The following is a 14,404-nucleotide window of genomic DNA, read 5'->3' as shown; positions in this document are numbered from 1 at the left end:
ATCATTGTAGCTCCACATCTAGCAAAAAATATTTCTCTGTCTTCATTTTTACTTTGTGCATCTGATAGATCCTTGCATATAATTCATTGTTTTCCAATGCAGCAGTTTCCCCTCCATTTATATAAAATCCCATCCCTCTTTAAAAACATATTATAAGAGTCAGATCTTGGTAGAAAGACCAAATGGAGCCCAAAGTCATTTGTGTATCTTCTGCCTCACGACACTAATCTACTTTATTTTAAAAGCAAAGAAAGGCTTTATAAAAGGAACTCATTCCAACAGAGACGGCATTTCTCATGGCCTTCATACAGTGTAGCAGCTAACAGTTAACAATACATAAAAACAGTTTTTATACCTAGCTGCTTCATTGATGAGGCCTTCTGGTTTTTCCTCTGTTAAATGCTGGACAAAAATTGAAACAATTGGATTAAGCATATTCTAATGACATTCAAATTCATTTACAGTTAAAGGAAGGCAAAGCAGTTGAGATATGCTTTTCAACAAGAAATTAAGAAAAATGGCATCTAGAATTTCTCTATACAATGATGGTGAAATAATAAGTTCATTCATTCACCATTACAGAAACTTTCACTATTCCTTCTACAAAAACTCTTCCCCTTTAATGAATTTTATGACTAGAGTGCTAAACAGTTGGAAAACTGTATTTTAATATTCATTTTTAATTAGTTTTCATATTTACTATGAAGTTAAAAAAGTCATGATGACATACATAACTGTGGAACACATATTACAAAAAAATCAAAGTACAGTAGTTTGTCTAATGGTGTGATGTCGACTGTTAAAGCTGGATTAGGCTTAGAGTACAGAGTTTCATACACATAAACACATACTCCTTTTCTCTGAAAGATATGTCAAATTGTATTTTTATGATAACAATTCATAACTCTCATTCTAGGTGTGCATGAATAGACAGTTACTCCTTGGTGAGCTTGCCTATCACCAGTTTTTGCTGCCCATTAAGCAATAACTGGGCAGAAAAGACAGTGAGCATTAACAAAAGAGGCAGCACCTGATCTTGCTGCAGGAGTTTGGTATCTTGCCACCTGCAGCTTTGTGCTCCACTTGTCTGCCAAAGCTAACACCCTTGCAAAGAATTAGTGAAAGAGGAAAAAAAAGCCCACATCAACCAGAAGCACAAAATGTAGCAACTTAACTTTAAAGCATTACTTTCATCAACAATTTTGACTGATCAACAGTCTGAATATACTGAAACAGCTAAGTTACAGCTACAAATTACTTTCTGCCCTCTCTGCTGCCGGGGGCTGTGATCTCCAGGGGACAAGCATCACAGACACCTGGAGGCAATAACATTTTAAACTGATGCTGCAATACTAATCAGAGCTCATCTCTCATACCTTACATCTGTGAGAAGATTACACAATCCTATGCATTCATTTATCAGCTCTAAATGAACAGCAATACTACTTCAAAACTGATTTTGTTTTAAAGACCCAGTAATACTGAATGAAGGTGGATTTAACTGCCATGGGAAATATATTTAAAAAAAACAACTTTTTCTCAAGTGGAATGGTCAGACATCTAACATTATTTGACTTAAAAAAAAAAAACATAAACAGAGTATTGCATTATGTCAGTGTATTTTCTTGACTTTTTTTTGTCAAAATTATTTTCTGATTGTGCACAATCTAAACAGAGGATAACAACGCGATGACTGGAAAGAAACCTCTCTCCTGACCATTTTTTGAAACTGTGTTTATTGATTCTATTGAATTAAATGCTGTCAGATTTGTTGCAATGAAAAGAACAATGTCAGTGGCCTGGATGTCAAGTTCTGACAGTAGAGAACCATCATTTCAAGTTGTCCAATTGTTTGCCCTTGATAAAAAAATGAATATTTCAGATTGCTGAGTGACAATCCCATTAGAGTGACAGCCCATGATATCAATCACCACTCTAGTTTCAATTTGGCTGGCTAGCCACAGGGTACTATTTGTCAGCTTCTCTTGTGATGGGTCGGGTCTCTGAAGCATGACATCCTTAAATTGCTGCCTATTATCCCAATGTCATTGCTTGTATTGCCTTCAGAATTCTTTGAATCACAAGCAGCTGCTGAGGTCAAGAGTTACAACCAGAGAAACTGGTCAAGTTTGCCAGCGGTTTATACAAAGTGAAAATTATTTATCTGCGAGAATCTGAAGTTCCTATTATTGTGAGTGTACATTAGCTTTGTGCAGGCTTATTGATTAGATAATGTAACAATTTTCATTGGGCTGCAAAGATAGCAATGGGTAGAAAAGCTGAATGTTTCAAAACATTTTTATTGTTGCTGGCATTTTACCTGCAAGTTTAAATATCCAAAATTTTTATTTTTTTAACAACAGGTATTTAGTACTGTCCTGTGCAACAAAAAACTGTATTTGATTCAAGCCAATAAATCAGCATTGCATAAGGAGAAAAATAAACAACATTTTTGCAAGTAATAAAACACACCTGAATTAGTATGAGGGCACTCAGCTGAAAAGGGGGGTGATTTAAGACATCTGTTGCAGTGGCTTTTTGTGATAGTTGAGCTGATCTAAAAGCTGGTTCCTGCTGAAAAGGGCAAGCCTCGCTCTGTGCCCCTTTACATTGTTCTTCCACTAACTCCTTTGCAAAAGTTCATACAAAACATGACGGCTAAACTCCCCAAACAGGCTTGCTAGGGGCTTAGAAGTGTTCCGTGTAGGTACAACGGGAATTGGCAGGAGTGCAGGACTGCCCCCTTTTGGCAGTAGTTAGCTGTTAGAACAGTTCAACTGAAATGAGAAACGCAAATATTCTGAGCAAAATAAAATCTTAAGAGACAGTTTCCCTTTTCTCTTTTACCACTATTCTTCAGTTTTATCGGTTTATTTTCATAAATTGTAAAAACAGAAAACATGGAGATATTAAAAACACTTTCAAAGTGTGATGGGATCCTCATATCCCAGGGAATCTTTTCTTATGATCACATCTTCTCTTATGTATGACTGAGAATTCACTACATAATTGATGTACTCACTACACCAATTTTAAGTTGCAAATAATTATTTCTAGAACTAAGTATTAAAGAAACATCTAAATTATCTGAAATAATCAACATTTCCACTCTTACTCAGCATCACTGTTCTACACGTCTGTTCCTCCATTGCATCTTACATATTTCTCTAATATCTTTTGTCTACTTCCATGTAATAAAGTCCTCTTTTAATGTGAAATGGTACCTAGTCCCCTGGCTCACTCACCTCCCTGCTCACTACGGTTCCCATTACACCAACTATCTTCCCCTCATTTGCATCCCTAACTCACTGGTTGCCACTCCAATATCTGAGGTCCTTACTTCTTTCAAGTAAAACATGCACCAGTGACAGGAGTCTATAAGACAAATTTCTGCAACTGCTTTTACTGTAATCCACATGCCTGTTGGTAATACAACAAAGATACCTCAATGAAGCGATAGATCTAGAAGGAATCAAATATCTAGCAACCTGACAATTCTTAGTAGACATGCTGCTGCATTGATAAGAACCTGGGAACTCCTGTGCATCGGTACTTCTTCATTAACATTCACAATATAACAATAAGAACAACAAAAAAAAAGAATTCTTAAAATGAACCACAGCAGCTGCAATACATCCTCATTCATTTTAAGAATTAAAATAATTCTCAAATTTAATTTATCAGAATGAACATTATTGCAAGAGCTGTTCTGGTGTTGCAGAGTTTTAAAACACATAAATCCAGTATGTTACCTGCAATCCATACTTTGCATCAACAACAGATACAATACCTGAAAGAGAACATACAGAAAAACGTGCTCAGAACTGCTAACAATTTGTTAACAACTTATCTACTTCTTGTGCAACTACTACAGTGAGAGTATCATCACATTTACAACTGCTTATAAAATTTTCAGTGCTTCCAATGGATCTGAATATTACTCATACCTGTAGTAGAAGAAAGACTACCAAAACAGGTAAGAGAAATTCTCACAAGATGCATGTCTCTTTCTTCTTCAAGGCAGCAGCAATTTGGCAGGAGATATATCTTTACAGGTTATTGAACCAAATTAAGGGTGCTGACTCACGTACGTGGTCTTTCGGACTGCCAGTGACCAGGAATCTGCAATTCTCTCACAGAAAATTAGGATGCTGTTTCCTACACAACGGTTTTCTTGGCTGGATGGCTGTTTCATAGCCTGACCAAAGATTTAGTGGGATTTTTTTTAACAAAGCTAAAAAGTAAATTCTTTTCTACATTTAAAAACCCAAAGACAAAGCCTCAATGTTCAATATGCTCTTTAATTATACATAATGGCACTTTATATTACAATAAGCTCACAGATTTTTAAGGGAACACAACAGATGAGCTGCTATTTGTTAGAGGGAACAAGAGTACAAAAGACAAAGAAGAGGCAAGAGGGAGGATACAGGAGTCCAGATGCTGACAAATATGAAAAATTTCAGATAAGGAAAAATGGTTTAGAAAACACTATACTGAAAAAAAAAAGCTGTAACATTACTTGTAAATAATGTTTTGTAACATTTATTAGTAAGTTTTTTCCCTTATACCACAAAAACCAAGATCTCTCTTCCACCCTGAAACAAGGGCGAGAGCTCATGAAATCAAGCAAAGAATACACAACCTTTTGCTGAATGTAGCAAACTAAAAATAAATAAATAAATAAATAAATAAATCAGGCCATCAAGTAGATAAACAAGCAACAGAATAAGCAAATGGGTCTCTGTGGCCAAACGTGGGGATAAAAGGAGGAAGTAAGATCATCTCTTTCAAACATTTTCTGAAGCCTCATCCTAAATGATCCAAATACATCACACTAAATGGAGTGAGGGAGTGTGAACAGGTTGGAAAACAAACACACATGTCTTACCATCAAGATATATGTCACTTCCTAGCTCGGAATCCACCCAGAACATAGAGGCCACAGCTCCTAAGAAGTGCAGTACTTTCAGTTTCAAAATGGACATTTTCTATTAAATTACCAACAGCAAGATATATATAGAAAAGCTATTTGCAGTGCTCTATTTTAAGCTATTTCTCTTCTGAACTCTTGGAGGAAAAAAATAATCAAGCATCATAAATGCCAAATACTCAACCACACATTTGATCTAACAACAGCTGCCAAAGCACTGTACCTGTGTGTACACAAACAGTTATGATTAAGAAAATCTTTAAAAATCTCACAATTCCAGATGCAAATAAGTTGTCTAAATTACCTTATCTCAGTGACAACAACTACCTGTCATTTCTATACTTCTCACAGAGCTCCTTTAATTCTAAAGAGATTTAGATACTCCTCATCCTTCACTTGCATACTACTTCCTATATAACTGAATGTCCTCTCCTTTTCTCTTCTTCATTATTCATTCATCTCATACAAATCTTTAGTGTGGCTTCATCTTGCAAATTGGTATCACACTGGCAAAGCACATCTACAACAACTAATCAGACAGAAACCCCTAAGCAAAATGTTATGATCAGTTCCACTTAGTGGTGCAGTTCCCTCTTATACATAACAATTTTAAATATTCACAGAATAGGGGAAAAAGGATACAACTGCACACAATTTTCACCACAGTTTCACAGTATTAACTTTTTTTCAACAAAAGAACTATGATTTTTTTTAAATTAACATTATTTCTTATGCAATGTAATATTGCAGTGGCTATTTTTCCAAGATGTTATGGGTACAAAGAGGTATCACAAATATTTTGTTCAGTCAGTGTGAACGTACTTTTGCTGACATCTTAAATATTCATCAATGAAATAAGCATGCCATATTGTTTAAATTAAAATATACATCATACTTTAAGATATAAATAGTAATTCCTTTGCAACTCAGACTCAGGTAATTATATTCTTCTTACAGTTGTTTTCTATGATTGTAAGATGAACTCAGCGATACAGAGATGAATCACCAGTAGTGGATGTTGATTGAATCAGGGATTACTTCAGAAAAACTTAACCTATACAAGTCCATGAAACCAGACAAGCAGCATACAAGAGTTCTGAGAGAGCTGGCCAATGTCCTGGCAAGGCTACTCTCTATTATTTTTGAAATGTTGTGGAGATTAGGGGAGGTCTCCAGTGACTGGGGAAAGGCAAATATTGCAGCCAGCTTCAGAAAAGGCCAAGAGGACAATCCGGGAAACTAAAGGCCAGTCAGCCTCACTTTGGTCCCTGAGAATATCACGAAGTGAGCTCTCTCAGAACACACGTGAAAGAGGAGACAGTGATCAGGAACAGCCAGCACAGATTTAGCAAGGATAAATCACACCTGGCCTTCTGTGAAAAGATGACTGGTGGGCAAGGGGAGGGCAGTAGATTCATTTACTTCAACTCTAGGAAGGCTTTCAGAACTGTCTTCCACAATATTCTTGTACCCAAGTTGGGACATTACAGTCTGAATGGTAGGGCTGGACAGTCAGACGGGCAAAAGACTGGTTGGACAGTCAGGCTTTGAGGGTCATGGTTAATGGGTCATACCCTAAACAAAGGCTGGCAAAAAGTGGGGTACCATAGGGGTCTATCTTGGAATCTGTCCCATTCAACATCATTCAGGATCCAGAGGAGGTAAGGGAGGGAACTTGCATCAAATTTGTGGATGATACCAAATGGGGAGGGGGGAGGGGGGAAATCAGTTGATATGCTTGAGGACAGGGCTGCCATTCAGTGGGACCTGGACAGGTGGGAGGAACTGGCTGACAGGAATCTGATGAAATTCAGCAAGGACAAATGCTGAATTCTGTCTCTTGGAAGGAAGAGCCCCTAACAACAACACAGGTTGTAGACAGACTGGTGGGGGAAGCAGCTCTGCCAGGAAGGCCCTGGTAGGCAAAGAGCTGAGCGTGAGCCTGCCGTGTGCCCTGGGAAGCAACGAGGGCCCACAGCATACTCAGTCGTGTAAACAGGAGCACAGCTCCAAGAGTGAGGGGAGGGGTTATCCTTCTCTGCTGAGAACTCATTAGATGACATCTAGATACTGTGTCCAGTTTGGAGTCCCTCAGTACAGGAAACTTGTCAATAAACTGAAGTGAGTTCAGCAGAGAGCCAACAAGAAGGTTGGGGGGTGGAGCACAAGGCCTACAAAGACAGGCAGGGGAAACTGGGCTTGCTCAGGCTGGAGAAAGGACAGCTTCAGGGGGACCTAACAGCAGACCTCAGTACTACAGGAAGATTACTGAGAAGCTGGAGTCAGGCTTTTCACAGTGGTGTGTGGTGGGAGGATGGGAGACAATGGTAGTAAGTTGAAACAAGAGGTACAGACTGTATCTTAGGAAAATGTTCTTTCATTATGAAAAGGCAGACAGCAGAACAGGTTGCCTGGACAGGTTGTGCCATGTCCATCCTTGGAGGCTTTCATGATCTGACAGGATAAAGCCCTAAGCAACCTGTTCTGATCTCATAGCTGACTGTGCTTTGGGCAGGAGGGCTGGACTAGAGAACTATCAAGGTCCCTTCCAACCTGAATCATTCTATAATTACAGTATTTTTACATACAAGGCCTCATTAGCTGCTGCATTTCCATCCAAAGGCGGAAGCTTCTGGAGTGATGAAATATATAGTACCCTTTGCACAGTCACTTATACTTCTGCAAAATGTAAAATGGAACATACTAAACTGACAGGCGTTCAGATTAATCTTGAGGAAAGGAATCCACAAATATTTAGATAATTGGGACCATAGTCTAGCAAGGATTTGGAAATCCATGAATCAGAGTATATAGGGAGAGATAAATAAATAGAGATATTTTGTTCTTTTGCACAAACACGCTTACATTTCATTTAAGTAAGACAGTTCTGCAATGATTTTTTTTGGCAGAAGTTTGACAGAAATAATGCTTTGCACTGGCACATAACACATTCTGGAAACGAAAACTAACAATGGAAATGTAAGAACCTGCTACCTGTGTAATAGGTATATTCTTTTTGAGGAAAAATTGTGAGTATGCTACTCTTGTTTCTACTAAAAAGACCCTGTAAAATGGATCCTAGCAACTGCAGGATGTGTGCTGCACATTCATTTAAAAATCATAATTTATTTTTAAAGGAACTGATTTAACATGCATTGCTGCCACAATATGAAGCAGAGGAGGAGCTGAGAGCAGAGATGGTGTTTTATTTTTCAAAATATCACATTCTTATTTGCTGACAGGGCTATCTAAGGGAATCAAGCACACAGGAAAAACAATAACTGAACTAATTCTAATGTCTAAAGTTGTCCACCTGACCTGCAAGATGCAGTCCTCCAGGCACCACTCTGTATCAACACCAAAATATCTGTCAGGTGTTTACAGTGCTTACTCATGCAAGATATAGCAAGGGCCACAAGATCTAATGGTTTTCTGATATCTATTGATTTTTACCCAAAAAGCTTAATAGTTTTCCAATTTGACTGAAATAGGATTCGTGTGTAACACAGGCCAAATCAATGTCTTTTCTTTTAAAGAAAATTACTTTACCATGACAACTGTTTAGCTTTGAGCTGGAAAGTGTCAGTCTCCTTAAATGGGAAACAATTGAATTACCAGTAAGAATTTCCTTCACTTTCTTGGTCAACAACAGATTTTTTACTTGATACAGAAAAGACTGATTTAGATAGTTATTACTGAAGTGAACCTGCACTTATACACCTTTCTACAATAAATATCACTAAACAAAACAAATTATAAGATCTACTATTGGTCTGTATACACCAGAGCAATATATTCATATTTTTGGCAGCATATTTTATGCCTTCACAAAATGCAAGGCCTAGGACAACCAACATAACAGTACATTAGATGCTACAGATTTACTGTTTGAAAGGAGCAATGTAAAACAAGAGAGCCTATTCAAAGCTACCAGTTTTAGAGTACATTTCTCCATGCCTATTGTATTCTCAGAAATACTTCTCAGCAAGGCTTACAAGTTACTTTTTTGACAGAAATATATTTTAACTGGATTTCTGTTAAGCTTTAGGGTCATCTCTGTTCTAGAAAAAAGCCTTCCTGTGCACCAATTTCCTTAACTAATTCAGTTCCAGTCTATACAGCTGTATATAAAAGCACACACCCACCACTTTATAATATATTTCATATGAAGGGAACTGATTGGTGAGCAAATAAGCCTTTCATAAAAACAGGATAATTATCATGGTTATGAAAAATACGAGGAATGCAAACTACCTGGATCTGCCAGACCAGTTGTTTCTAACAATATATAGTCAAATTTTCCTCTCTTTTGCATCAGATTCTCAATAGCCTTCACACCATTGTCCCTGTAAGAAGAAGAAATTGAACCTGAGAACACAGAAGAGAAGCAAAAACATATATGAATGTGTATCTTCTGATGCAGAAGACACTGGCAGCGTAATCAAAGCAAAAATCTGAATCAAGACTCATAATTTACATTAAAAATTCAGTCATTAAACTGCTACTCTAGTATTAGAAATGATTAATTTTTCTGTTTTATTTTTGTCTGAAAATAGTATTTGTCTGTTTCCCAGACACATAATAAACCTGCAAAGCAGGGCTGTGTGATTAAGTGACTTTTTGGTTTGGCAGCTGAGATTAAAAAAAAATGGGGGAACAGGACTGAACCATGTTTTTTTTATTCTTCCCCCTCCTTCCCCTGCCGCCAGCAAAATAACACGTGTCATTTACTTAAATTTCAGCAAATGAAGTCAGCTTGAAGCAAAAGTTTACTGCATTTTACATAAGAAACCAAAGTTTAAAGCATAGCAGTAATGGCAGAATTTGTTACATCCCAGTAGAGCACAATGCAATAGGGTCTTCTGTCCTCCACTTACTCTCTCAACAGAAAGGGCATGGGACCATGTCTTCCAAGTTTTCAGAACAAACAGACCATCACCTTTCTTAAAAATTGACCACGAACAATTCAGTATCCAAACAAAGAAAACAACATGACACAGATACACTGTTACTTTTCAGCATGGCCTTCAGTTTATAATTTGGAATATCGTGTTTCACTAGTCTCTTCATCAGAGGCTCTCTCTGTCTCTGCCCTTTCTGGGGTATAAAATATCCAAGTATTAACCAAAACACAGAGTAAGAAACACAGAAGAAATATTTAACCCAGCAATTAGGTCACTTTAGTCCTAGTTCCAACTTCCCTGAATGTTTAATTCTACGAATAAAAGGGAATAATATTAACAGAAATGGGAGTGCTCTTTACCCTAAAATACCCAGTTGGTGTTTAGATTAATATTTAGATCATTTTTCTGGAAGATAAGTCCAAATCCAGTGAGGCAGCAAAAAGAAATGAATTTCAATCTCACAAATTCCAATTCTTGTTTTACCTGACAAAAGAAGCCACAATCAACACTGATATCAGTTTTAAGACTCAAGCACTGGATGCCCTCTCCTTTTCTCAATTTCCCCCAAACTTTTGTAAGAACTTTACATAATATTCCTTCCTTACTTTACTGAACAGCACAGGCAACCATTTCTGAGCTCCAGCCATTCTTCATACAGTTCACCCCCTTGACTGATTGCCAGTGATTTCTCCAAGGCACTTCCTGGAAATATAAGGAGTACTGTAATTTTAATCTACAAACGTGTGTGAGAATGCTTGAAAAAGAGGTATGAAAGATTCAAGCAGGTATAAATTTCTGTTCTTGGATTACATTGTATTTTCTGAGACCACATTTCTGAAACGTTCTTCAGAAATTAGTATTTTTCTTTTTATGGAACATTTAAAAACCAAAGCCAGGTTCATTCTACAAAGAACAAAGTCCAAAGGATGAAAAGCCAGCATAACTGACCCAAACTTTGCTAAAAGAAAGGGAACTTAGCTTCTATCTCCGCATCAAATAAAGGCTTTGTGTACACATTTTATTTCAAGCTCCATGACCAGAAAAGTACCATACTTCATCCTTGTGAAGTTCCAAGTCAAAACACAGTGCAAGTTGTAAATGACACTGACCACAGTATTGATATGAAATCATAGTCCTGACAGCTAAAAATCCTGTGTAGAGAAGGAAAGAGGACAAAGCACCACAGAGGCCAAGCATGCAACTTCTCCATTTTCTTTTTCTAAGACAATTTGTGCTCTATAAGTAAAAGAGAAGGAGAGAGAAAGGAAAAAAGAAAAAAAACTCTCATCTACCAAGATTTTAATTTCCATCTGCTTGAAACTATGTAGGCCACATGCAGGTACAGCACTTCATGTAGCGTATGTTCATTTACTTGACTCTGAGAGACTGACTTTATGTACAAGACAGAACAGATTAATGTATAATGTTATTTTTTGAACATCAGCTGTCGGACTTTCTGAAGCCTGTGTGGTATGATGATCACTAAAGTAACGGATTTAAAATCACAGAGTTCTTAATTCCCAGAAACTTAACAGGACAAAGATATAATATTTGGCATTTTATTTCTAAAGAAGTATTTCTGCAGGTTTACATACCTTCTCCGAACTCATTTAATATGACTGCTATTCTTTTATTATGTTGCTCTGTCAGTATGTAATTTAGAAGAGTTGTTTTCCCAGCACCTAGAAGACAGACCATATTTCTATTAAACTGTAAAAGAGAAGAATGAATTTTTGAATTAAAAAAAAACACAAAAGATTTTACAGACATGCATACTCTAGACAAATCTGTTCCCTTCAAAAAATGAGTTTTCATTTTTATATCCTGCATTCTATTATAACCCTGTAAAAAACAAGTAATTTACAGAGATATTTGAAAGTAAATCTACTGAACTATTAGCATATTAAACCTACGCTTTAAAAGACCCACAGATCTCCATTCACTAAGTACCAGTGCTTAAGAAACTTACCCAGTTTCTTAACTGTCAGGCAGCCTTTTTCTAGATTTTTTTTTTTAACTTTTCTCTTTAAAAATCATTCTGGTGATCAAATTATAAAGTCAGAACCATTGCAACAAAAGGAGCATTTATGCTTCTCTTTCCCGTGGCTCTTCCTGGGCAATTCTTTTGTCATCAGTAATCACTGTACACTAAGTGAAGTACTCACAACTTCTATAATACCACATCAGTAAGTTTCATCCTACACACAAGAGCACAACTAGGGGCACTCAGTAACACAACTCTAAGCTTCCTTCCCTGCCCTTAGATTTTTGGAAGGAGTATGATATAGTACAAAGTTATTATTTGGAATGGTGTGGGTCACCTGAGTTTTAACTTGATCTTTACATTTATAGCTTTATTTAAAGCTTCAAATAACCGGATTGGTTTAAGAGTGTGAAGTCAAACCTTTCATTTATAGGACTACAACTGAGTCTGCATTTAACTGAGGCAAACCTATTACACCGCATTCTGACATTAGGTGGCAAAACTTGATCTGTCGAACACGAACAGGGCAAATCAGACCCTGAAAACACGCTCGCAGAAGCAGGAACAGGATCTTACATAGCTATTCAAAATGGTTCCGCAGGTACATTACAACAGGAACCGCATTTACAGCGAGCGGCCGGAGTCGCCAAACCCTGAGCAGAGGGGCTGCTGCGGGACCTGCCGCGGCGGTCCTCCCGGAGCCCCGCGGCCGCCGAGCCCAGCCACCAAGCCGGCCCGCCGGAGCCGCTGCACGCCGCCGGCGCGGCACGGGGGCAGGCCGCTCCTCACCCAGGTAGCCCGTGATGATGGTCACCGGGATCCTCGCGCCGGCGCCGGCCTGGGCTCCCCCCGCGCCGCCGGGGTCTATCGGGACCAGGGCAGGGCAGTCTTCGTCCTCCATGAGAGCAGGCCACCGCCGCCGCGGGGCGCTGCAGCGGCGCCAGGCGGGCAGGGGCCGCCCGCAACCGCTACCGCAACCGCCGCCGCCTCACCGGCCCCAACGGCCGCAGCGCGAGCCGCCGTCGCCCGCGCCGCCGTCGTCCGCACATCACCAACCGCGCACGCGCGCGCCAGTGACGTCACTCAACCCCCCTCCCACTCCACCGCACCCCTCCCCGGCTTCCCCGCCCCCAGGCACGCATGCGCCTTCCCCGTCGCCCGGCTGCTCTGATGCGCATGCGCAACACGGAGACGGTCGTCTCGGGGCGGGCCGGAGGAGCGGCTGCGCCCGCGCCCTGCCAGGAGCTGAGGGCGGGGGCGTTGGCGCGCGGCGCGTGCGTCCTCGTGCCGCCCGCGGGCGGGGCGGGGCGGGGCCGCGCGCAGTGTCCGTTAGCGGGGTGGCAACGGCCGCCGCCTCAGCTCGCGGGCGGGGGCGCGGTCCTTCAGGGGCCAGCCTTCTGCTTATTACTGCTTCTAAGCCCGGTCTCAGGTTAAAAAAAGTGCTGATTCTCGCCCAGGGGGCCGCTGGGTGAGATGCTGAAAGCATCTGGCCGGCACATACGTCTTCGCTAGGTCTTTGGCTTGCCCCGTGGAAGAGTGGCCGTTACCAGGTGCAATATGTCGACTGTCAGAAAGTGCAGCTGGCTACAAAATCAAAGTTAGGTCCGACCTGTTCGGTGGGATAACAGCACTCACTGTTCTTCAGCCAGCTGGATCACCTTGGAAGATCATGGGTTGGGGGGGAGGTTGTAAATTTGAATGTTAGCACGCTCTGTTTTCTGTTAGCTGTCGTGAGTAGAACTGTACGTGTATAAGACATATTTATGGATTTTTAAAATGTCTTGCAAACTCTTTAGCTGGTATGGACCATAGGTTGAGTAAGGTAACATAGCATCTTCCATCTTTTCATATCAAAAGATGTAAATGTATTTTAATACTGGGGGAAGGTGAGGCACAAAGCACTGCTCGAAATCCAGGTGTTCTGGTTCTCTGCTCTATCTGTGAGGTCCAATAACACAGGCTTGAGAACAGACTGATATCTGGAAATATGTTTTGCTTAATCTCATTTGTTTGTTCATTTGTGTGGCAGTAAATATCCTTATTGTTTATCCTTGAATCTTCCTACAGTTATTTATGTGTTAAGGTAAATTACTTAACTGCTTACTAAATATACTAAATTGCTTGACTTTGTGTTCCTGTTCTTTTCGCTCTTCCTTGTAGTCTTATTTGTGTCTTGACAAGCACTGAATTTTTGTTTTGTAATGCCCAGCACAAGTCAGCCTTGGTCCCAATTTGGATTTTCATGTCCTAATAAAATGCACATTTAAGAACAGTCTGACTTTTTTTTTTTTTTAACTTTCACCTTACTTTGGGGAGATTGGTATAGGTTAAAAAGTTCCTTTAATGGCAATAATATTTAGTGATAATCCACTCTGACCAAATAGTTGTTATTATTTTATTCATTCTTATTACAACAAACATGTAAAAATCCAATCATCAGCTTGTTCTTGGAGAGATAACAGTATAGATTCCAGCACAAATACCCATAGCTACATGATTGTCTTAGATAGTAAGGAAAGCTCAAAAGCTAATTATTAAAATTTGGATATGCTAGAAAAATGCATTTTTTTTAGCCTTGTTTGT

At 39.4% G+C, this 14,404-nt stretch overlaps 1 protein-coding gene across 1 annotated transcript in view; it reads right to left on the bottom strand.

Moving 5' to 3' along the window:
• Positions 1-12,849, bottom strand: part of LOC106486927 (zinc-regulated GTPase metalloprotein activator 1A-like) — a 29,281-nt gene extending 16,432 nt beyond the window's left edge. The window contains 7 exon segments of the mRNA XM_067316550.1: positions 356-402; positions 3,753-3,790; positions 4,892-4,951; positions 9,188-9,279; positions 10,443-10,539; positions 11,433-11,519; positions 12,611-12,849. Coding sequence (XP_067172651.1) covers positions 356-402; positions 3,753-3,790; positions 4,892-4,951; positions 9,188-9,279; positions 10,443-10,539; positions 11,433-11,519; positions 12,611-12,722 — 533 coding nt within the window. The 5' untranslated portion in view covers positions 12,723-12,849.
• Positions 12,850-14,404: the final 1,555 nt, after the last annotated feature.

Source organism: Apteryx mantelli, chromosome Z (genome assembly GCF_036417845.1).
Source record: "Apteryx mantelli isolate bAptMan1 chromosome Z, bAptMan1.hap1, whole genome shotgun sequence".
Taxonomy (NCBI): Eukaryota; Metazoa; Chordata; class Aves; order Apterygiformes; family Apterygidae; genus Apteryx; species Apteryx mantelli.
This window is presented reverse-complemented; position numbering and strand designations above follow the sequence as displayed.